Source organism: Cydia pomonella, chromosome 2 (genome assembly GCF_033807575.1).
Source record: "Cydia pomonella isolate Wapato2018A chromosome 2, ilCydPomo1, whole genome shotgun sequence".
Classification (NCBI taxonomy): Eukaryota; Metazoa; Arthropoda; class Insecta; order Lepidoptera; family Tortricidae; genus Cydia; species Cydia pomonella.
In genome coordinates, this window is record NC_084704.1 from 24337603 (window position 1) to 24362939 (window position 25337).

Sequence of the window (25337 nt, forward strand, 5' to 3'; positions counted from 1 at the left end):
CGTCGGTGGCAAACAAGCATACGGCCCGCCTGATGGTAAGCAGTCTCCGTAGCCTATGTACGCCTACAACTCCAGAGGAGTTACATGCGCATTGCCGACCCTAACCCCCCACCCCTCGTTGAGCTCTGGCAACCTTACTCACCGGCAGGAACACAACACTATGTGTATACGGTGACAAGGTGTTACTCCGTTTGATCATATCTGTATACAGTGACTAGTTGTTACCTCGTTTGTTCGTATGTCTATACGGTAGCAAGGTGTTACTCCGTTTGTTCGTATGTCTATACGGTAGCAAGGTGTTACTCCGTTTGTTCGTATGTGTATACGGTGAGTAGGTGTTACTCCGTTTGTTCGTATTATATGGGACTATATGTTACTCCGTCTGTTCATAATAAACTCCCGCTATCAATGTTGCAGTTCATTGAAAATAAGGGTCGGCAAAAATGCAACTGACCGTTATAATATAAATATGACATTTTGTGATATTATAATAAAAGTTATACCTTATGCAATAATATATTACTATAGAGGCCGGGAAACGAAGGGTTGCTGGCCAAGTAGAATAGAAGGATCCCTATCCTTAATAGCCAGCCGCGTATCCCTATACGCAGCCGGTAACCCCGTTTCTCGCCAAGATTTGTATAGTGCTTTTCTCATACATTCAATAAAAATAAAAATTGTCGGTTTGTTTCATTCGTAGGTAAATATACCAAGCTAAAAACAAATTACGAGTCTTCTACGATTTGACGGTTGGATACCAAAACGTGGTGTCACAATTTGACGGTAAAAACAATAGAAGGTAGTTTTACAGGCCTAGGTGTGTAAAGATGTATGTACCTAATTCCTTTATATATCATCTTCACTCATTGCACCGGATACGTACTTATACATAGTATTTCCGGACCTAATTTGAAGTCAGTCTTGTCAACATTTCATTATAAGTTTGAGAAAATATTTTTATAATTACTTGATCACTTACGTGATTGATTGTGTAAGGTGGGTAAAGTCTTCGGTCGTCTTCGAATTTTAGTTATACGATCTGTTTCTGAAAAGTGATGTTTTTGGTTGATGAAATGTCACTTTTGAAACTGACAGATCAGTATGATATCGGAAACGGATCGAATAACTAGAAATCGTATACGCCTGTAAGACAAATTCGCACCTCGAATTTGTGAGGTGATGTAGATGGCGCTTTACGACTACCTATACCAGTGTTTTTCAAACTTTACGGTGGCACGGCCCTTTATGTACATAAAAATTCTTTCGCGACCCCCAACCCTCCGTTTCTATGAATTTTATTTGACCAATTTGGAAGGCACTTTTCTAACATTCAATCAGTTACATAATTATGCGGTTTGGTAAGCAACCTTTTTAGGGTTCCGTAGGCAATGGCAAAAAACGGAACCCTTATAGATTCGTCATGTCCGTCTGTCTGTCCGATTCTGTCACAGCCACTTTTTTTATAGGAAGATAGTTTCTGTTTCACAATCTACCAAAAATTTAACAAAAAACAGTTTTATTGTTATTTCATTTAAGCGTTTGTTAATTTATAATTTATAACTCTGTAATTTAGTACAGATTCATTAAGCTAGCTTTGTATTTTCATTAGGAATCAAGCATTTACATTTAAAAAGTGACAATTAATGAACGGCCTACATTACCTATGCGGTAACTCTGGTAGTCAACAGTTGTCGTTTGATAATTCAGTGAGCGCAAAAAATATGCTGCAGTACAGTGCCATCTGTTTGGACTATCAAACCATTTTTTCTTACACTTTAGCTCTCTAATACAATCAATAACTTTTTAGTTATACTGAACATACATAATTAATTGTAGTTATTGTATTAAGTTACAACTTTGATAAACAGATTGAACAACAATTAATCTTTGTTCGAGAAGAACTCATCCCAATTCCCAAAAGCGAGAAAAGGATCATCTATAATTCAGTTTCCCTGTTCCGATTGAACTAATTTTGCCCGTCAAGTTGCGCGGAGAGCGCTTACCACCTACGAGGCCGATGGTGGCGTAAATTGTGCTGGAAATCCGAACCGGCGTCGTTAGTTCTGAGGGTTTCCCCTGGGCTATACCGGGTAGGGGACGCGGTACCTTCATAAATCTTTTCCACGAGCTTCCCCAACTAACAAGCCAGCACCTTCCGACTCGTTATCGAAACCCTACACTAAATAATCCTACAAACTTTCATAATAACGCCACTTAAATAGATTGTAATAACTAATCGTGTTTTCGTATGAATCATTATATGCGTATTTAGAGTAGGGGTTGACAGTAGGTGCTTCTGGTAATTTAATAATCTAAAGGGACGTCTCCACGCGGCTGTAAATCAATTTTATCGTGCGCCTTCATTGTGGATTAACATTATTACACTTCTCAGCTGATATTACACCTCTCATGATAACTGTTATAGCTCATACCACTAAGTTATTAATTAAACTCATATTTTGCCTGGAGAAAATGTACGCACAAAATTATTACAGCTGGGTAAATATATTTTAAGACAAGTTTTATTTGTTGTAAAAGGAACTCAACATATCTTCCTAACCATACCCATATACCTAATGGGTTGTTCATATCATAGTCGTTAATTGTATTCCTTTAATAACCCTTATAATAATCCTAATGAAATTTTGGAACTCAAATAGTAACTTGTTAACCAAGGGATGAAATGGTACCTTTCACCCGAGTTAAACACTCTACTTTTCATTTCGAATACGAGGAAAGTAAAATACACGTGCATTTAAAAAAAACATGGTTTTATAAACTAACCTTACTTCAGTAGTATTTCTTTAGGGAATTAATAATTTACTGAGTTCCAAATATTGTTTTTTATGGAATGGGGAGTTCATTATCAGATTGGAATTTTTTAAACATATTAAAACAAAAAAAAATGCTATAGTAAAAAAAAAACGTACTTAGAACGTACGATGCTCTAGAGCGGAAACGTATCATAATCTGCACACTTTTGATCAATTATTATCACACAGTTTTAATATCACTTATTATCACACAGAACAACAACGGAATTTCTCTGTATCCACTTTCAGATGGAGAGAAATTAAAAAATTGTTCTACATTAGGTACTCATAATTTTTTATTCTTCGATAAATTTATGCTAGTTATAACTTCACATCGTAGTAGAAGTAGTATTTTTTATATACTACGTCAGTGGCAAACAAGGATACGGCACTCCTGATGGTAAGCGGTCACCGGAGCCTGCGGACGCCTGAAACTCCAGAGGTGTTACATGCGAGTTGTCGACCCTAACACCCCACACGTGCTCCGCACCCTCGTTGAGCTCTGGCAACCTTACTCAACGGCAGAAACACAACACTATGAGTAGGGTCTAGTGATATTTGGCTGCTGTTTTCTGTAAAGTAGAGGTACTTCCCCAGTTGAGCTTTGCCCTAGATCTGAAATGACATTCACTGTGCCCATACCTCTCTTTTCGACGTAGTTTAAGGACATACCCAAGTAGTAATAGTATCAAATATTCTTTATTTTGCCCGTCGGATTCAATCTATTCTCGATATTGTCATCGGATACATTAATTTTACCACACTTTACGGCTTAGGTGCAGTTTAACGCAATTGTCTCCCAATTTACTAACTTATGTATAAAACTACAGTGTTTTAGATATATCCGTGTAAGTAAGTAAGTAAGTAAGTAAATATTCTTTATTGCACCAACAATTATACATTTTACATACATGTAAAACTACAAATGAATTTTAAAGGAAAATAGAACCAGGTAACAACAGGCGGTCTTATCGCTAAAAAGCGATCTCTTCCAGACAACCTTTAGCAGGTAGCAGGAAATTTAGAACTCATACAAAAGTCAACAGGTAGTGCAAGGAGCTAAATATGGAGACTATTAAACACAAACACACATAAAAAAAAAACAATACCTAATATACCAATAAATACACAATATAATATAATATATATACATGATTTTCTGAGTTATTTGAACTTAACAGAATATAAAATGAGTAAAACTTGGAAAGCACAAATAAAATGACTCGTATTATAATTGAATATGAAGGTACAAAAAAGGTACAAAAATTTGGCTTTTATAGAATTTATCAATAACCACGGGAACAAAGCGTAATAAAGTACACCCGCCATTCTGACTGTCAGGATGGCGGGTGACCTGTTTTTAGGGTTCCGTAGCCAAATGGCAAAAAACGGAACCCTTATAGATTCGTCATGTCCGTCTGTCTGTCCGATTCTGTCACAGCCACTTTTTTCCGAAACTATAAGAGCTGTACTGTTCAAACTTAGTAAGTGAATGTATTCTATGAACCGCATTAAGATTTTCACACAAAAATAGAAAAAAAAACAATAAATTTTGGGGGTTCCCCATACTTAGAACTGAAACTCAAAAAATCTTTTTTCATCAAACCCATACGTGTGGGGTATCTATGGATAGGTCTTTAAAAATTATATTGAGGTTTCTAATATCATTTTTTTCTAAGCTGAATAGTTTGCGCGAGAGACACTTCCAAAGTGGTAAAATGTCCCCCCCCCCCCCCCTCCCGTAACTTCTAAAATAACAGAATGAAAAATCTAAAAAAAATATATGATATACATTGCCATGTAAACTTCCACCGAAAATTGGTTTGAACGAGATCTAGTAAGTAGTTTTTTTTTTAATACGTCATGAAATTTAAAAAAAAAATTTTTTTTCATCATACCCATACGTGTGGGGTATCTATGGATAGGTCTTCAAAAATGATATTGAGGTTTCTAAAATGAATAGTTTGCGCGAGAGACACTTCCAAAGTGGTAAAATGTGTGTCCCCCCCCCCCGTAACTTCTAAAATAACAGAATGAAAAATCTAAAAAAAATATATGATATACATTGCCATGTAAACTTCCACCGAAAATTGGTTTGAACGAGATCTAGTAAGTAGTTTTTTTTTTTAATACGTCATGAAATTTAAAAATAAAATTTTTTTTCATCATACCCATACGTGTGGGGTATCTATGGATAGGTCTTCAAAAATGATATTAAGGTTTCTAATATCATTTTTTTCTAAACTGAATAGTTTGCGCGAGAGAACCTTCCAAAGTGAAAAAAAGTGTGTCCCCCCCCCCTGTAACTTCTAAAATAACAGAATGAAAAATCTAAAAAAAATACATGATATACATTACCATGCAAACTTCCACCGAAAATTGGTTTGAACGAGATCTAGTGAGTAGTTTTTTTTTAATACGTCATAAAATTTTAAAAATTTTTTTTTCATCAAACATATACGTGTGGGGTATCTATGGATAGGTCTTCAAAAATGATATTTAGGTTCCTAATATCATTTTTTTCTAAACTGAATAGTTTGCGCGAGAGACACTTCCAAAGTGGTAAAATGTGTGTCCAAAGTGGTAAAATGTTGAACAAGATCTAAGAAGATTTTTTTTTAATACGTCTTAAATTGTACGGAACCCTTCATGCGCGAGTCCGACTCGCACTTGGCCGCTTTTTTGATGATAACTTTACGTACCGTGAGGTACAATTTTTTTTAAACGAGGTACTAAATAGTACAAATTAGGTACAAAAATATGGTATGCTTTTCATTTGATTGGAAGGTCAGATAGCAGTCGCTTTCGTAAAAGCTAGTGTCTACGCCAAATCTTGGGATTAGTTGTCAAGCGGACCCCAGACTCCCATGAGCCGTGGCAAAATGCCGGGACAACCCGAGGAAAAAGAAAAAAAAAAAGAAAACAACAAAACTGAACATTTACAGACAAAAAAAGAAATAATACTTTCATATTACAAATAACATTTCACCAAAAATTCAAAGTGTAGAAATATATGTCTCCTCGAAGATTTAAAGACGCGTTTTCATATGATCGTGTTTATTGAAAGGTTGTAAAAAATTACCATAATTCCGAAACATTGCAGCAATTTCTTTGACAGATATTAATGAATTCCTGCAGAGTGGTGATCAATCAAGTTTTGGTTTGAGCAAAATTTTCGCGGCCAGAAGTTAGGAAACATTTTGTAGGAGTATATTTTTTATGACGGTAATTGAGGGAACAGTCTCTCCTAGTGCTCATGTATTATATACCTACCAAAAAAATTACTTGACGAATTTTTTTATTATTTTTTTATAATACACTCTTTATTGCACAAAATATATCGTACAAAAGGCGGACTTAATGATATAGAGTAACAGTCAAATTAGCTTGCCTTAACCAGCCGTTTAGAGTAGAGCTGCGTTCTCGAGGGAACATGTAGAAATGTAAGTGGCTAGTTGGCTATATATTTTAAAGTCTATTGACACCTCTCTACTCTCAGCTCCTAATACCGGTGTTGCCCTTAAGCCACTCTAGATGTTGCTTTTTGTGGGGACTATCTTGGGGGTGGAAATAAAATTGCTGACCGTTTTAATAAAGACGCGTACGAGTTTTTCTTATCCCATAGTCCAGTATTTAGTCCATCGCTTTCACCCAATAGCCTAGTTCATTTTATATTTCGTCGACCCTCAATAGTCCTTACACGCTCGTGGGTGTTGCCTCTGCGTGCGTCCCATGACATACGCAGAGTCAGCTCCTGCCAGCAAGGGTACCATCCGCTCGGCGCATCCTTTACATCTCATTAAAGTGTCAAGAGAGCTTCTACGCGTTGACTTTGGCTTCACCCACGCTTCTCAAATGTCCGCAACACCATTGTTCCGTGATGGGATGTACAAATATGTTTTATATAGTCGCCATCAGATATATCCGAGCGGTCGACGTGATAAATCTTGCCTCCACAATTAGAGGCGTGTTCAAATATTTGTGAACACCTTGGCTGCTCTGATATATCTGATGGCGAATGTACCTTAAAACATTTCTTTATTCTACAATTTGTAAAATGATAAATACGTCAAAGTATACACTTTAAAAGTATTTTTTTGTTTGTTTCAGCAACGATGGCGAAGCGTGTGTGCACTGGGGATGGGGGGAGTGGCCTTGCTGTACTGGCGGCTGCGGCTGACAGGGGCACCTACGGCTTTCGCCGCCGCCGATAATCCGGCCTCCCGCGATCCTTCGTTCCTCACCAGGACATACACATTCGCCTATCTTCCAGTCTTCAACTTCTTCCTCCTTTTGTACCCGTTTCATCTCAGTTTTGATTGGTCTATGGACGCCATACCACGAATAACGACTCTTTTTGATCAACGAAATATTTCTACCATAATTTTCTATGCAATTATCTCTAAAGTTACGTGGCGGGCGATAGTCACCGAATTTAAGAAACGTCAAGAAAATTCTTATAAAGAAGTAAAGTATTATAAGAAACAGAATTGTAAAAATAAGCACAAATGGAATTACAATTGCAAACAGTACAATAGACAGGAACCTATAGACAGAAAGAATTACCATGCACCTCACAAAGAAAACTCGATTAAGCGGCAATTGTGCCCTTGCAATGGCTGTAAGCATACGTTGACGGAAGAACACACCAGTGCATGCCGGGCCATCAATAACAACAACACAATGATGCATCACTCCGCCTGCGTGTGCCCGATGGGACACAATAAGACGAAGGTGCAGCCGGTGCATAGACAGGTTTATCGCAGCCCTCAAGTGGCAATGCTCATGTCTATAGCGTTAATGGGTCTGCCGTTCATTCCGGCCAGCAATGTCCTATTCTACGTCGGATTTGTGGTTGCGGAACGAGTATTGTATATACCAAGTGTTGGATTCTGTTTATTACTTGGCTTGGGAGCTGGTGCTTTGACCCGTAGTTGGCACAAAAGTGATGCTAAAAGCAGAATTTTTATGCTTACTCTGTTATTGGTGTTGTCGGCCATGTGTGGATCTACGTTAAGAAGAAACCTTGATTGGCATGACGAAGAGAGCCTTTTTAAAAGTGCGCTCCATATAAATCCACCAAAAGGTATGTATGTCAGTAATTTCCTTTCTATACTCTAATAACAAATTTTTACAAGCTTTTATTTAGTTTCAACTGTCCCGTTTTCTGTCTGTTATCAAATCTAGTAAGTTAAATTTGAACCACTTCCTAAGTTGGGTGACAATGTAATATTATGGTATCATCGAGCTGATCTGATGATGGAGACAGGAGGTGGCCATTGGAACTCTGTGATAAAATAACGCGATTGTGATGGTTGTATTATTGTCTCGATGAGCATTAGCTGCATATGGAAAGAAAAGTACAGTCAGCGATAAAAGCTTGTATAAAAATTAAATTTATCATTAAAAAAAACTTATTTCAGTTAGGGACTTAATACTTCGTAGGTTGTGACCATAGGGAAATAAGTAAGCCTAGAGTGCTCACTTCATACCTCAGTTTCCTTAATTAATAATAATAAGTTGTATGGAAGGTATGGCAAAACGTATAACGTATTCGTTAATACGCTTGAAACTCGCTTGAAACTTAATACTTATTAGGCTTAAATTATAACAAATAAGTTTAAGCAACGCTCGCTTAAAACTTATTATAAAGGAGTTTTTATTTATGTATGAAGTGAACACTTTAAGCTTACTCCTTTCTCTATGGTAGTGACAGACAAATATCATGTAAAATTATTCACAAATTATGAACCCTACTGATATCTTTTGCTGCACAATGTTCTTTGCACATGTAGGTAGCATATATAACAACTAACGCACTATCAACGCGTACGAAGTCGCAGGCAAAGAAGGCAGTAAATTTACTGTCGCTGCAAAATTTTCTTTGTCAATCCACCTCTATTTCAAATTCTCTTTGGCAACAGGTACTACGATACGCTATTACTACGTATGTACATATTACAAATCCTCACATGGCACGAATGCGTACATTTTAAGTTTTAGGAAGTATGATGTTGCAACGTCGTCAGAATGAACTGATATGACTTAACGAGAGAAAGAAAAATGATGAAACTTTTTAAAGAGTCCAGACCAAAATATAATTACTTACCAACTGAGATTGCAGTTGGTGTTGACAACAATATCTATTCCATCATGAAACAGATTTATTGCTTCGGAGAGCGCCAAAGTTTTCAATTTAACGGAGAACCATCGTATTAATCTTCAGTCAACGTCGTATCAAAAATATGCCACTTCACGCCGAAATATTTGAAGTTGGCAGAGCTGGCATTTATATTCTGTACCTTCCAAAGTTTGTTCACAGTTGCTCCCTCCCTCCCTCGTTACCACTCAAAACTAAGACACAATTAATTTATTTGAGAGACAGCTACAAACTACCTGTCCACGGCGTGTTAGTAGCGTTCGCGGAGTTGGAAAGGAGGCTGTCACGGCACGCCTGTCCGTTGAGCACGCCCTCGAGTTTATAATGTATTCACTACCTCTACATAGTCGGACTCTTGACCTTTCTAGGACGCCATTAAACATGCATGTGCGACGTCCCGCGGGAGCGCCCCGGGTTTCTGTTCACATCACAAACTTTCGCCCAAAGAGAAAAGTTTCTCTTGACTGTTCTCGTTTGCCCTCACTTCTATTCATACGGTCCTCATCGAATATTGAGTTGCTGTACGCCTACAGACGAATATTATATTTCAGATGTCTATTTTATTATCCAATTAAATCACTAATTTATAATTAGTAACTACCTACTGTAAAGACGCATAATGACATGCCCTGTTTCGCGTAATACTACTTAGTAACTTACATTACTTTTTCAAAAACTCTTCTTTTATTTATGAGCAATGAAATTAGGTATAGTTAGTCTTGTGTTTTTCAATTGACGATATATATTCACAGACCGTTAAGTAGGTATCCTTACCTAAGTTGGGTTTTAAATTTATTTTAGGTATGTACTTATGAAACAACTTGCCACACATAACACACATTGTCGAAATGGCATAGCATATCGATATTATAACTAATATCGACATGTCATGGCGCATTCAAAATAATAAAGGTACTGCGAAGCGACATCATCATGATGGCCCATCGGGTTGACGCCGTGCATGCCTCTCGCCAGCGGCGAGTGATTGCCGATTGTTCGCACGCTAACGAATTAGGGCTCTTTCCCACTGAACATCCCGTTTTTTGCGGGTACAGTTTTCTGAAGGATCCCGTTTTAATAGTATACTTCCTATTATGGTAGACACTAGGTTGACTGCTGGTCGGTTCAGGAGGAGATGTGTGTTACCTAATATACAAAACATAAATCACGTAATTTAGTGTCCTTGACATGTTGGTCCTATAGTAAGATAAAAACAGGCGAAATTGGGTTATCAACAGGTCCAACTTAAATTTGGCAAGGGGCACCGCCGTGTGAAAAGAATCTGCCTATAACTTATTCAGAAGCCACAAATATAATAATGTATGTTCCCATGCCACAAAAACAATATTTCACGTAAATTATGACACTTTATCGAGGGGTCCCCGATCTAAAACTATCTAACTTATTTTTTCGGAAGAAAAAATAAAGAGGCGTGAGTCACTTTTAAAAGTTTATGTATGTACTTACGTCGTATTTATACGTTCGGAATCACTTTTAAAATATTGAGTAGGCGCGTGTGTCAGCTGGCGCGTTAACTTATTTTCCCATGAGGATTACCCACGGTGACTAGACGGGGAACACGAAAGTAGTTGCAAAGTATGTCGCTTTGCCAGTCGAGTAATATTTGTATAGCCGAGACTTTGCTTCAGCTCTCGCACTGTATCCATGAATTTATTGAAGTACCTACAAATGCTAACAATGGCATGGCTGTCTTCATTTCCTTCGATGTAAGATACTCGTACTCGTATCAGATAAATTCACTGCTTTTATGAACCTATTTAAAAGTTAAAAAAATATTTTAAATGGGATTTTAGGTATGTATCGTTAAAACTATTTTATTAAACCAACTTTTTATTAAAAACTTACCCAACTTACACAGTACCCAACTCAAAAACAAAAAAAAAATGAATACCTGTCTAGGTAACTACGTCTTTTAAGCCTAGATTACGCGAGCACGGCAAATAAATAGTCTTGTAAATCGATTTTTTTCACTTTGGACTGGCTAAATGTGTTTTTATCATATTTAATGCCGCTTATTGACACCAACTTCAAATACATCAGTTGCCTGCGGATATAACAAGGCTATTATTTTAATTAATAATTTTTTGAAGTCAATTTGCTCTTTTATTAGGGTTCCGTAGCCAAATGGCAAAAAACGGAACTCTTATGGATTCATCATGTCTGTCTGTCTGTCCGCCCGTATGTCACAGCCACTTTTTTCCAAAACTATAAGAACTATACTGTTGAAACTTGGCAAGTAGATGTATTCTGTGAACCGCATTAAGATTTTCACACAAAAATAGAAAAATAAAACAATAAATTTTGGGGGTTCCCCATACTTAATTTTTTTTTCATAAAACCCATACGTGTGGGGTTTCTTTGGATAGGTCTTTAAAAATGATATTGAGGTTTCTAAAATACTTTTTTTCTAAACTGGATAGTTTGCGCGAGAGACACTTCCAAAGTGGTAAATTGACGACCGGTTTGGCCTAGTGGGTAGTGACCCTACCTACGAAGCTTCCTGGATATCTTTTGATTATTTAGGGGAAGCTGTTTTACCTCGGGCAGTTTTTTCTATTCTGATTTTTAGAAAAAAACTAAAAGCTGCAGAATTGTTATTTATCCGAATATTATAAGATCCATTCATAAACTATCAAATACGATATAAAATTAAAGGATTGGGTTATTTATTTTGATAGGATAGGTTGACAAAAAAAAAGGGAAATGGATACCCCACTTGAAAGAGTTCAAATTGTACAATCCATATCATTTTTTTATTTAATTTTTCATAGAGAAAAAAAATGATTTATGAAGAAAAATGTGAAAAAAAATACCGACCCTCCCCCCACCTTATTTTCGAAGTTTACCGACGAAAAATTATGATGAAAAATATAATCAGACCTCTATCTTGGTATTTTTTTTTATTTAACAATAAACCTTTCCGAATTCAGTTTGCAATTTAACCATCTTTACGTGTGTTTATTACATTACATTAAATACACCTTATTTCAAATAAAAGATCAATTTTTGAAATCGAAATTAGTACAGGTACTTTTTTCAAAAGTCTTTCGCCTTTATAATATACGAAATTATTCAAAGTTTGTGCGGAACCCTCGGTGCGCGAGTAAAACGAACTCGCACGTGACCGGTTTTTTAATATTGAAAAACCGTTCTTAATAAGTTGTCTGAATGGAACGGAATAGCTGCCGAAACGTCTGTCAAAGTAGAGGCGTTTTTTCTTACTGCAAGCATGTTTTAAGTTTCCAAAGACAACTTTTGATATTGTTTTTATACAATTTAAATATACGATACGCAAATAGGTAATCGTAAATAACAATACTTAGGTATTAATAATAGTACAATTTTTTATATTTACAATTGTTTCTGTCTTATAGAACATGCATTAAAAAATTACTTGTTATTTTCTTATTTTTTGCAACTGTGTAAAAATCGTCGTCCGGTATCTGGGTACTCGTGAAGTAATGACATACTTTCCGCACTAGCATCGAAATGTACTATTTCTAGTACAAATTACCTTAGAAAAATATATTTAGAAATGGTCATATTTTATTTTGGCCTAAAACATTTTAGGAGTCCTTTCTAAGATGGATTACTTGATAATTTACAACGCAGATAACCAATAATTATAAATACGGCAAATATTAAACCTTAAGTTAAAAAATATATATTTACAGTACTAGCTAGAACGGGCTAACTCAACTTTAACCTATTATATTAAGTTCTATTATATACTAGCAAAACATGAAATAATCATGCTTGACGTAAAGTTCGAAATAATGGCTTTTCATAACACACTTCATATTTTAATTTTTTTCTTGAGCTATCGGCCACTCTCGAGTTTCGTTGATTGCTTGATTTTGATAATTAAGAATAAAATTTCAAACATAAATGAAATATTTCAATAACCGTGGCAATGTTGAAATATTGCCAACCGTCCGAGATAAAACTAGGTCCAAGGTACAACAGTTTCCTCTACACATGATTATTAATCAAAAGATATCCAGGAAGTGATACTAATAGGTATGGTTCCCAAATTATAATTTGGTCTATTATTCCCGGAACATAATCCAACATAACAATATCCGGATCGAAATAATTTTCACCTCAGCAGCTCGAACAAGCCTACTTTCGTCACTCCAGGGAGTGAGACAAAGTAGCTTTTAAATTTAGTGAAGGCCATGAATACAGGAATATTTCTAGAAGCTTTCGTCATAATGATGATGCCTTTCATTCATGAATGTAAATAAATGTGGTTCCCTTTACTTGATGTCGTTTTTTTTTAACCTTTAAATATGTTCTCACTGCTGAGGTGAAAAGTTGTATGTGTCACACGACACCAAAGTTATTTTACATCTCGTGTTTTTGAGCCCCTCGCAATGAAAACCCACTTTCCTCTCTTGTTGCACAAATCACTATTTCACTCTCTCCTCTAGGTTAACTAGAAGAGATCCCTCAAAGGGATAAGTTTGCTTTTGTACTTCTTACTAATTTTATGATACAATATGTGTTTTTGTACAATAAAGGGTTTACTACTACTACTACTACTACTACTACTACTACTAATATATACAGTTTATATTGGCTACTTAAGTAGATCCGACAAAATAAATTCCATTAAAGCGGTTGAATGTAACAACCCTAAACATAAATCACAAATCAAGTGTTCGCGGAGACTGTTCCCTATTACTCTATAATATATATCTTGGCAACGTCTCTTTGTTCCATTATTCTCAAATTTACAATTTTAGTGCTGGCAAGGACGTATGCGTAGAGTAATTTCTTGGTAAAACTGTTCAAATTAGTTCTAATATTATTTAACTTTCTATTGGCCTATTAATTATAACTTTTGTGGAAAACCATGCGATGCGGGACGAGGAGATAAGTACATCAAAAAGCAATCACCATCAAGGTATTCGGTAGTCTTAACTAATGTATACATACAAAAATTAACATACTTACTCTTACTATATATTAACTTCTTTGAGCCAACTCATTGTAGTGGTATTGCAATCTTTGCCGTGTGAAAGCTTTACGCGAAAACGCAGTCAAAATAATTCCAACTCACAATTTATTTAATAAATTATTCAAAGTACCTAACTAGTTTTCAATTTCATTGGTAAAATATTCATCCATATGCATGGATATGCATTTATATGGATTCGCATCATATGTGCTAGAAAAGTAAGTAAGTAGGTAGGTGGAGGTATGTTGGCAATTTATATCCGTTCGTTGGCAGAATAGCAGCACAAAAAAATCTAAATTGATTAGTCAAAAGCACAGCATGGATTTATTACGTCGAATCATTTATTTGAAGTCTGACCACACTTTAACCTTATTTCTAACTCGACTGTTTCTGCAAAATTCAACCGAATCTCGTGTTGGTTCTACTACAATATGATTAAGTAAAACATCTTGATTTTGTCATGGTTTTAGCTATTTCTTGTTCTCTATTAGTTTCGAACATCAATTGCAGAACAAGGATAGCAAGGCTGTAAGATTTGTGCCTGCAAATAATAGGGCATTCAGGTATTTACTTAGTGAAATTTAATATACATTGCGCTTCATATTCGCTGCACGGACTTATTGTTTGCCCGCACAAACTAAACACAATAAATCGTTTTGTAAAGATTTGTATTAATCATGCTTAGGAGTTAGCGTTTCCTTTCATATTAAGATATTTCACTGATTAGTTGCAGTTTGTTTATAGTAAAACCGGAATAGAACAAACCAAGTAATCTCTTGGACAGTCCTGAAATTTGGTATGTATGTAAATAAAAGGCCCCTTATTCATGTCCATACCATTTGACATTTGGGGACCTCGAGAGATCGCAGCCATCTTGGAAAATGTGTACCATCCTGGAGAAATTTACTCAAAATCTACGTTATCTAGGAAAATATGGTGTAAGACAACTTTAAAGCTTCTTAAATTCTACGCGAAAAAACTCTAGATATCATTGCGAAAAAATACATCTTGTTACAGAAAATACTTGCTGAATTTAGATTTAGTGCTTATACACTTCCTTCCTTTAATAGGAAACTCGGCGGAATATTTATTCCACTTTTGTGTATACATTTGTACATGATCTACCCCAATATCAATATTTTACTTGACTGCGACTTCTTCAGAAAGTAGGGTTATGGGTTTAAGTACTTATGATTCAGTACATCTTGTCCCTTAGGATACTGCCGGATTTTTTAAAATAACATATCGATAGATTCCTCTTGCCTAAGTATTTTCTATAACAATGATATCTAGAGTTTTTTTCGTGTAGAATTTAATAAGCTTTAAAGTTGTCTTACACCAAATTTTCCTAGATTACGTAGATTTTGAGTAAAACGCGAATGTCTCCAGGACGGAACATTTTCCAAGATAGCTGCGATTCCTCGAGGTCCCCAAACGTCAAATGGTATGAATAAGGGGCCTTTAATTTACATACATACTAAATTTCAGGACTGTCCAAGAAATTTCGAGGTTCGTTCTATTCCGATTGTGCTATTAGTTAAGTGAGTTAGTCCTTTCAATTCGTAATTTAACTATCAAGTAAACCGGATTACCCACTTTACCCAGTAATCAAAGCAATGAGCATGCAAAGGTATATTTTCTCAAGTTTATTTCAATGATAGAACTCTATATTAATTTTCCCTTTTTAAAACGAAACTTAATCGCGTATGATTAAGATTTCAAATTACTTCAGACAACGAAAAAAATGTCGGAGGTAAATTATACGCGATTAAATCCATTTTTGGTAATATGTAATTAGTAACTAAAAGCGGTTATACTACCTACTGATATCAATTAAGTCACTCAGATCCCTAATAATAACATGGTTTACCATTAGAATTAACTTAATTTTTATTCAATTAGTTATTTAAACGACTTCTACAAATTTACATCCTAAATTAAATACATTTGCACTAGAAACGGACAAAACTACAAAGTAGTAGTTAATATCCAACTGAGCTATTCCAGTGAAAATCAGGAGTTCTGCCGAAGCCAGATGTAGCAGTTACTTCACCAATTAGCATAGCATGAATATTTTATCTCAAAATTTTAAACTGTAACTTTACTAAGGAAAGAATCACTTTATTTGGTTTCAGCTTTCGTTAAAAGTTTTGTGAGCTGTCGCTAAATGTTTGTAATAAGTAATAATGTTTGTATTATATTATTACTTATGAGGCAAATCACACATGTGTGCTAAACTGGCTAATTGCAAAACTTTACAGGAACGTCGATTAAGTTACATGTGGTTTTAGCGCATGATTCAAATATTATCATTATTCAATACAACCAACCGTGACACACTTACTATGTAGCTATAGAGAAAGCTTCCTGCTTCAGCTTTACATAGGTCACAGGATAAGTTTTACAATAGCCAAATATGAAACAAAGAGGTGACCTATCACATATATGTACTTTTGCAAATTATATTTCCATAGACAATGTTTGGCGGGAAAACTTTTACTTTTTATTAAATCTACTTATTAAAAATAAATTTAAACTTTATATGAAATGGAAATGTTGTATAAAATACTCGTAAATAACCTTTAGCCCACGCGAACATTTTTCAAGTTTAATTTTTTAGTAAATTTAAAAAGAAAGTACAAAAACTATTAAACTAACTCTTTATTGCACACCTCAATAAATGAAAACAATACAAAAGAAAATAGAAACAAGCAGAGGTAGACAACAGACGCTAAAAAGCACCTAAATATAGTTTTGAAAAGTACGTGATAGTCCACTTCTTTGTTTTATATTTGTCCATTGCAAAACTTATCTAGCGACCTATGTATATCTAGACAATATTTTAAATATTTCATTGATATTTCTTTGGTCTCGTTATCACGGTAAGTAAATGAAAGGTTTTGCCTTTGCAATATTTTATTTTATTGCTCTGAAGTATTATTAGTTACAAGAAGGTACGCGACATGCTTATCACTAAAAGCTGACAAAACTACAAAGCAGTTGTTATTAATTTATATTAATGGGCAGAAATACAACAAGTTCATGAAACATTTAATTTTCTGGAGCAATGGAACGCCGTAAATGATTGTTTTCATTATATGGGTTTGTTAATGTACTACCGGTATTGATCAACTTTGGTTACGTCGGCGCCGCGTTAACTGGCTAGTTAAGTGCATGCAATGCTTGCATTAGGCCGCCAGCCAGCTAACATTTGTTTTTAATTTGAGCCGACTATTCAGTGTCTAATTTCTGACATTTAACGGACAACCATAGAAGATATGTTATTAAAGTAATAATACCTATGGGTATATTTTTTGTTACACAGGAAATACAGGGTCACACAGGCGGTAGGCGGTGAACACTGGAGTAGTGTTGGTTAAGACTCGAGTCCTTTGAGTCCTCTCCTTTAAAACTCGACTCGTTTTTCAGACTCTTATAATTAAGACGAAACTCGAGTTCTTTTCAACTTATTAGAGTCCCGAGTCGTTTGTAGAGACTGGAGTCCTTTTCCGAGAACTTGTAATTTTTTTACAAATAACTTCGAAATGTGTTGTCTTTATGTAAAATTCATGGATGTACATAACATAAATCATACAATAACGCCTATTTCCTTTACTGTAGTTTAGGTAAAACCTATAAAATTGTTGACTGAGTCTTTATTCGGAGACTCGAGTCCTTTTGAGTTGCGCTTAAAAAAGACTCAATAAAGGACTCGACTCGGGACTTAAAAGACTCAGAAGTTTTTTAAGTCAGTCTTGTAAAAACGAGTCGAATTCTTCAATTTAGACTCAAAAGACTTGAGTTCCTACCAACACTACACTGGAGACAAATTTCTTGTTTTATGTTATATTGGCTCAACCTCACTTCCGACTTATCACTATATTATCATAAGTCGTCATCTGATTAAAGTAGAGAATCGCTCGCAGACAACGCCGTAGCTATGCTATCTATCAGCAACAGATTTAATTAAGTATAATGTCGACATTATATAAATCTTCCAATAATTACAGTGTGGTAATAAAGGATCCTGAAATCTGTATAGGTTATTTCAAAATATGAATGATATATCGTTTTTTATATAATCCAAACTAAACTAACTCTGTCTATCTGTTAGTCTGTGTATCTGTTAGTTTGCCTCTTCCCGCTTAAACCGCTGAACCAGTTTAGATGAAGTTTGGTATGTAGATATTTTGGAGTCCGGAGAAGGACATAAGGTAGTTTTTATCAATTATCATTATCATTTCCGACGAAGTCACGGGCAGAAGCTAGTATAGCATATAAACTAGCATATAGACTGCATGACTTGGGGTATTACCGAAAACGTTTGCTTCATTAACATAACTTACAAATAACACATATTCAAATAACTACGACTCGAATTTACTCACACGAAATTAACCAAAACAACCTTTGTTTGTTATATCGAAGTCAGCGGTCTATTCAGGTCAGATTAATCAGTTAACCAGTGTACTACATATCAACCCAAGCCACAAGTTCAATAGATCAGCCGTCGATATTGAAGCAAAAGGTGTACGTACCCAATAAGCCCCAGGCTTAACCGATTAGGCCACCGCCCGTGTGCCGGCAAATTCGCAGTAATAGGGAGCACCCTGTGATTGCCTTGTTTCGAACACGCCAGAGACAAATTGGATCGAGTTAGCTCTCAGTGCACGTTACTGTCAAACAAAATGGGTACATTTTTCTGAAATTGCCATTAGAAAGCGAGTCATGTAAGAGCTTGACCTTTAAGCAGCGACCGTGTGAAAACCGTTATAAAATTTCTAAAATGTCCAGTGATAAAATTGTAAAAAAGTACCTTATAAAATGTATTAAAGTACATTCAGGTACTAAATAACTGTGATTTAAATAAATAAATATAATATGACATTCTTATTCAGATTGAATAAGTCCCACGGTAAACACAAGAAGGCTTTGATACTACCTTTTCTCGACAAAGTCGTATTTAACTTCTGGTCTATTAACAATCACGACATCCCGATGTGTATTCATCATCGTTACATACCGGGAAATCCATGGTATTGGCAACGACACCAATTCAAACGTACATTTCAACATTCAAATGATATCTAAATAATTATTTATGTTTATGGCGAGACGCACGGGAGTATGAGAACAAAATGACATCATCTAGATATCATTTTGATGTCTAAATTTTAAATCTAAATTGGCCTCCTACACGTATTTATCGATAATAATACCCTTTAGACTAAATATCGCCTCATGGTGAAACCCATGATGAAGGTAACAGTAAGCTTTGGTTTGAGTAAGCGTATACTGCTATTATTTATCCCTCATTATTTGTGAAGGTATTATTGTGAAGGTATTATTGTTCATGTGTTATTGTGGGTTATTATTGTCATCCAAGAAATTATATTTAATAAAGAATGACAGCCGGCCTGTTGTTTATAGATACCTATTTTTAGAACCGAAGGGGTCATTACGACAATCTTTTTAATACCTCTTCAAAAATTACAATTTCTAATTAGAGTACCTATATAATTCTAATATTAAGTAAATAAAATATTTAGCCAATAGAACATTATACTTTAGATAGTTAGGGCCTAAATAAAGCGTCACGAGCGCTTTATGGCCGCTATAGACATTAAAACTCTTATATGGATGAGTGTGTCTATAACTCTCTCCAAGTCTTGTAATAAAATTGTAGCAATGTGCGTGCCAACCTTTTGACATTAAGCAGCATTGACACACACCGACTTTGATCTACAAGCACGTATGTACCATAGACGGATGTGCGTTGTGTAAACTTAAACCAATAATAGTTACCTACCTATTTGTTTTTTACAAGGGGTCAAGTTTTTGTCTAACTCGTGCTAATATTGATACCCGAGCAAACGTAAGATACCAAAACTGAATCACGAGTGAGTAGTTTGAAAATTGGAATCTTGAGTATTGCTAGTGTTTCAAGGCATGAGGGTTAAACAAATTTTGCTAAGAACGTTACAAATCAAATCCAAATGAACCCTATTAAATATTAATGATTCAAAATCATCACCAAAACATGCACAACAAAACCATCTAATTTTATACATAATGAGATAAAATCTATTGACGACCTGTCTGGCCTAGTGGGTAGTGACCCTGCTTATGAAGCCGATGGTCCTGGGTTCGAATCCCGATAAGGGTGTTTATTTGTGTGATGAGCACAGATATTTGTTCCTGAGTCATGGATGTTTTCTATGTATATAAGTATTCGTATATTATATATATCGTTGTCTGAGTACCCACAACACAAGCCTTGGCTTACCGTGGGACTTAGCCATTTTGTGTAAGAATGTCCCTTTAATATTTATTATTTGGAATTGGATCAGGTGACAGTCGGAACGGGACATAGGGCTTAATTCTAGTTATAATTTTTTATCAGAATGTCTTTTTATATTTCATAGTATAATATTTTATACTTTATATAGGTTGAAATAAAACTGTACATACTAGATTAAAACGTTTCTGAATTAAATTGAATGAATTTGTTATTTGTTCCTATATAATTATTTAAATAGTAAAACTGATTCATTTAACGCAGTATTTTAATTTATAAAAATACATTTGTTCTAAGACGAAATGTCGTAAAACGTGGAAAAACTCAGAAGATGATAATTTTTAGCATGTGATTTTGAATGTATTTTCGGGTTTTGTAATTATTTTATATTTAAAAACTTTACCATCGTGCATCGGTATATCACAAATAGTGTACCTTTCAGTACCCCTAGTGTAAATAAATTCGATTTCGAAACGTGACGTACGCGTTTGCGTTTAGTCTCATTTTGTATTGGATTTAGAAAGAGCGCGCCAAGCGGGACGTTTTGGAAACTCAAAATCCTATACAAAATGAGACTTAACGCAAACGCCAAATTTACACTAGGGGTACAGTACCCCTAGTGTAAATATTTTCGACAGCGAAACTTGACGTACGCGTTTGCGTTTAGTCTCATTTTGTATGGGTTTTTGAACAGCGCGCCAAGCGGGACGTTTTGGAAAGTCAAAAATCTCATGCAAAATGACACTTAACGCACGTTTCAAAATCGAATTTATTTACACTAGGGGTACTGATGGTAGTAGGTCTGACTTTTCATAGGTCTCTTACTGAAAAATATATATTTACATAAATATGATTTAGCCAAAGTAACTTCTAACACTGATTTCGTAGTGAAAATCGATGTTATATTTTTAAATATTTTTCTCAGAATCAGAAAATAATTACGTAACACATTTATGAATTTCGAGCAAAAAGAAATTTTTAATTTTATAGCAGTTTTAGTTTAGTTTATTTGTATAATTTGAATTATTGTAGTTGCATTTTTTTATTCAGCTGTAATAAATATATAATATCTAAAAAAAAGAAAAAACAATTATGCATTTAAGAGTTAAATGTCAACTCCTCCAGCCAACTTATGGAAACACTGATATATTTCCGTCAAACTACTTTGCCCCTCTTGTGAGTAAAATGCAACTTTCTCGTTAGTTTTTTGAAGAATGGAGATAGTCTTTATGAGCTGGGGTTTTTTGCATAATATTGATCCATTTTTTGTAAAAATATAAATATCTATTTGATTTACACCTTATGGTATTATACCATGAATTATTTATGGTATATAAGGTTTAAATCAAATAGACAAGGATATACTAGTATATCCTAAAATATATATATGGGGTCTCGACCCCGGCTCCGGATCGTTCCTAGCGCAAAGGTTGTCCATCGTAGTTCAACGCGGAAACGCAGCAAGCGTGATGGGCACCTTTGCGTTGGGAGCGATGCAGGGTGGGTTGTTTGACTAGTTTTTGTTAGAAATAGGTAGGATTCACAATACGTTGACTATACTCTTTACATTATTATGGATAGTTACCATGGTGTTTTTATAAACAAATATGTCTTTATAAAAATAAACATACAAGTGAAGTAACGTGTTTTTATTATAACGGTTATGGGCTTACACCTTTAAGATGGATAAAGAAATAACGGGCATTGGTATGCTGCAGAAATTCAGTGCGGAAAACTACCTACAATGGAAGTTTCAGTTAAAGTGCGCTTTGAAGGCGAAAGGCCTAGGACAGTTTATAGAAAGTGATTCTAGTGGATCGGCTGGCACGAGTGCGAGCACCGGCGGCACTGGGGAGCCCCCGGTGGCCGCGGACCTGCGAGAGCGGCAAAATGCGGCTGCAATGTTCATAATCACATCGTCTTTGACATATGAACAGATGGTAATTATTGAAAACTGTATATCAGCGAGGCAGATGATAGAAAAATTTGACGCTGTTTATGCTCAAAAATCTGAATTTAACAAAATGTCTCTTCATGAACGATTTTACGCATATAAGATGAAAGAGAAAGATGGTGTTGCACAACACATCGCAAAAGTTGAATCATTAGCGAAGCAAATAAAAGAGGCCGGAGACAACATAAGCGACGCAGCAATTATTACAAAAATTATCGGCAGTCTACCAGCTAAATACAGAAACGTTAGACAAGCATGGCTATCGATGGATGCTTCAAAACAAACAATAGATAATTTAACTGCAAGGCTTCTGGATGAAGAAGCGAGCCTTGGCAATGATGACATCTCCGATCCCATTGCCTTAGCTACTGTTACTAAGAACTCATGTCCTGAGAGAAGATCTTTCGTAAGGCCCCCCATTTGTTATTATTGTCAAAAACAAGGACATATAGCTAAAGATTGCTATTCGCGAAAACGAAGCCTCAACAAATCGAACTCGGGAGCAAATATGACGTACTCGGCATTCATGGTCAAAACCTATACAGAAAATCTACAAGCTGGAGACAACGACATCTGGTATCTAGACAGTGGAGCTTCAGCTCATATGACCAGCAGACTCGATTTTTTCAAAAATCTTGACGAGTGCCCAACAAGAACAGTGCGACTCGGAGACAACTCTGAATTGAACGTTAAAGGGGCAGGAACAGTATATATTAAGAAGTTGCTTAATAATCAGTGGTACGACTCTGAAATTAATGACGTACTGTATATTCCACAACTTAAGAAAAATTTAATCTCTGAAGGCGTTTTAACTGACAAAGGCTACACCATTAACAAAGTCAAGTGGCATGTATATATATTGGATGCCGAAAAAAGGTTGGTAGCTTATGCACACAAACAACCCAATAATCTGTATAGATTGCTGTTTAAAACCGCTGTACATGAAACTCTGGCTGGAGATGTCAATGCTGTGACAGCTGACAGTAATTTAAAACTTTGGCATGACAGGCTCTGCCATATAAACATTAACTATTTGAAAATTTTGATAAACAATGGAACTTTACAAGGAATTACTTTAAATGATTTTAAAGATTTTTTTTGCGAGGCATGCGCCTATGGAAAGCAACACCGACTTCCATTTCATACAAAACTAGACACAGAGAAGCGTGTCTGCCGCCCTGGCGAAATTATTTATTCAGACGTATGCGGGCCTATGTCAACACCTTCGATATCTGGTTTTAAATACTTCGTTCTGTTTAAAGATGCGTGTACCGGTTATCGAGTCGCATTCTTCATAAAACACAAGAGTGATGTCTTTGAAAACTTCAAGGAGTTTCTACGGCTGATTCAAAACAAATTTGGACGTCCTCTTAGAGTACTACATACAGATTGTGGCGGAGAATATTGCAATAATGAATTTAAAGCATTTCTAAGTAACTTTGGTATAACTTTGGAAACGACGGCGCCATATACACCAGAACAAAACCCTCGAGCCGAACGCGACATGCGCACGATTATGGAATCAGCGCGAACCATGCTCCAGAATTCTAAGCGCCCCAAGCATCTTTGGGCCGAAGCTGTCAATTGTGCCATATATGTTCTAAACAGAACTCCTACCAAACAAACGCCGAACTCAACACCTTATCAGGAGTGGACGGGAGAGACGGCATATGTAAATCATACAAAAATTTTTGGCTGTGACGCATACATGCACATACCAAACCAGTTGAGACGAAAACTTGACTCGAAGAGCAAAAAATTAATTTTCGTTGGTTATGACGGGAACTCTACCAATTATCGTCTATATGATCCGATTACTAAGAAGGTACACATTTCACATAATGTGCTTTTCAATGAATCGTCGTTTTCCGGTGAGCAAGGAGACCATGATCAACCACTGCAATTTGTAATAGAAGATAAACTTGAACAGAATGTTTTGACTGAATCCCGCAACCTGGTTCTAATAGAAAACGCCACTGGTACTGGTCAAGCTTCTATGGAGGAAAATCGTAACCCGACGGACACTTTCTTTGATACCAACGAAACATCAACTGTAGAAAACTTAAATGCGACAAGAATGTTGAGACCGAGAGAAAATCTTAAAGCTCCAAGCCGATATGAGGCCAATATTATTTCTGAAGAACCAAGCACTTACGAAGAAGCAATGAGAAGCCCTGATGTAGATGAATGGAAAGATGCCATAGACGAGGAACTGAAGTCATTAAAAGAAAATGGAACTTGGGAAATTACTGAATTACCAAACGGAAAGAAACCAATTACATGTAAGTGGGTATTTAAAAGGAAAATAAATCCAGATGGCACAGTTTTACGATATAAAGCACGACTCGTTGCAAGAGGATTTGACCAGAAACCTGGAATAGACTACTGCGAGACTTTTTCTCCAACGACCAGGTACGATTCAATAAGAATTCTACTTGCAGTTTGTGCAGATAAAAAGTATGAAATGACCCAGTTTGACGTAAAGACGGCATTTCTGTACGGAAACCTAGATGAAGAAATATATATGCTGCCACCGCAAGGCCTTGATGTAGATGCGAAGAAAGTATGTAAATTGAAACGCTCTCTATATGGACTCAAGCAAGCCCCACGGTGCTGGAATAAAAAACTTGATGAATTCCTAAGGCAAATTGGTTTTCAAAGCATACAAGCAGATACGTGTGTTTATGTGGGACTACTAGATAATGAAAGAATTATACTAATAATTTATGTCGATGATGGACTTCTGTTCTCTAAGAAGAAATCTACACTTTCAATGTTCCTTAATTTATTCAGAAAGCAATTTGAAATAACAATTGAGGAAAACCCCAGATACTTTGTTGGTTTAGAAATGGAGAAGAATAAAGAAAACGGCACTATCCTTATTCATCAATCAAACTACGTTAAGAATATGTTAAGAAGATTTAACATGAATGATGCCAAATCGGTGAGCATTCCAATTGAAACCAGCACTGTTGCTATTTGTGATGATATTGACGAGAATGCACCATATAGAGAAGTTGTCGGGTGTTTGATTTATCTCGCAACTACAACTAGACCGGCCATTTCCTACGCCGTGGGAGTTGCAAGCAGATACTTGACTAATTATACTGCGTCCCACTGGCATCTTG

The 25337-nt window shown here is 35.7% G+C and overlaps 1 protein-coding gene across 2 annotated transcripts in view; it reads left to right on the forward strand.

The window, feature by feature from the left end:
- The window catches only part of LOC133534704 (protein O-mannosyl-transferase TMTC2), a 159808-nt gene that overhangs the window by 77578 nt on the left and 56893 nt on the right, over positions 1 to 25337 (forward strand). For both annotated transcript variants that reach the window (XM_061873938.1, XM_061873939.1), the window contains exon 4: positions 6924 to 7899. In XM_061873938.1, the coding sequence (XP_061729922.1) occupies positions 6924 to 7899 (976 nt within the window). The remainder of the gene's footprint in view (positions 1 to 6923; positions 7900 to 25337) is intronic.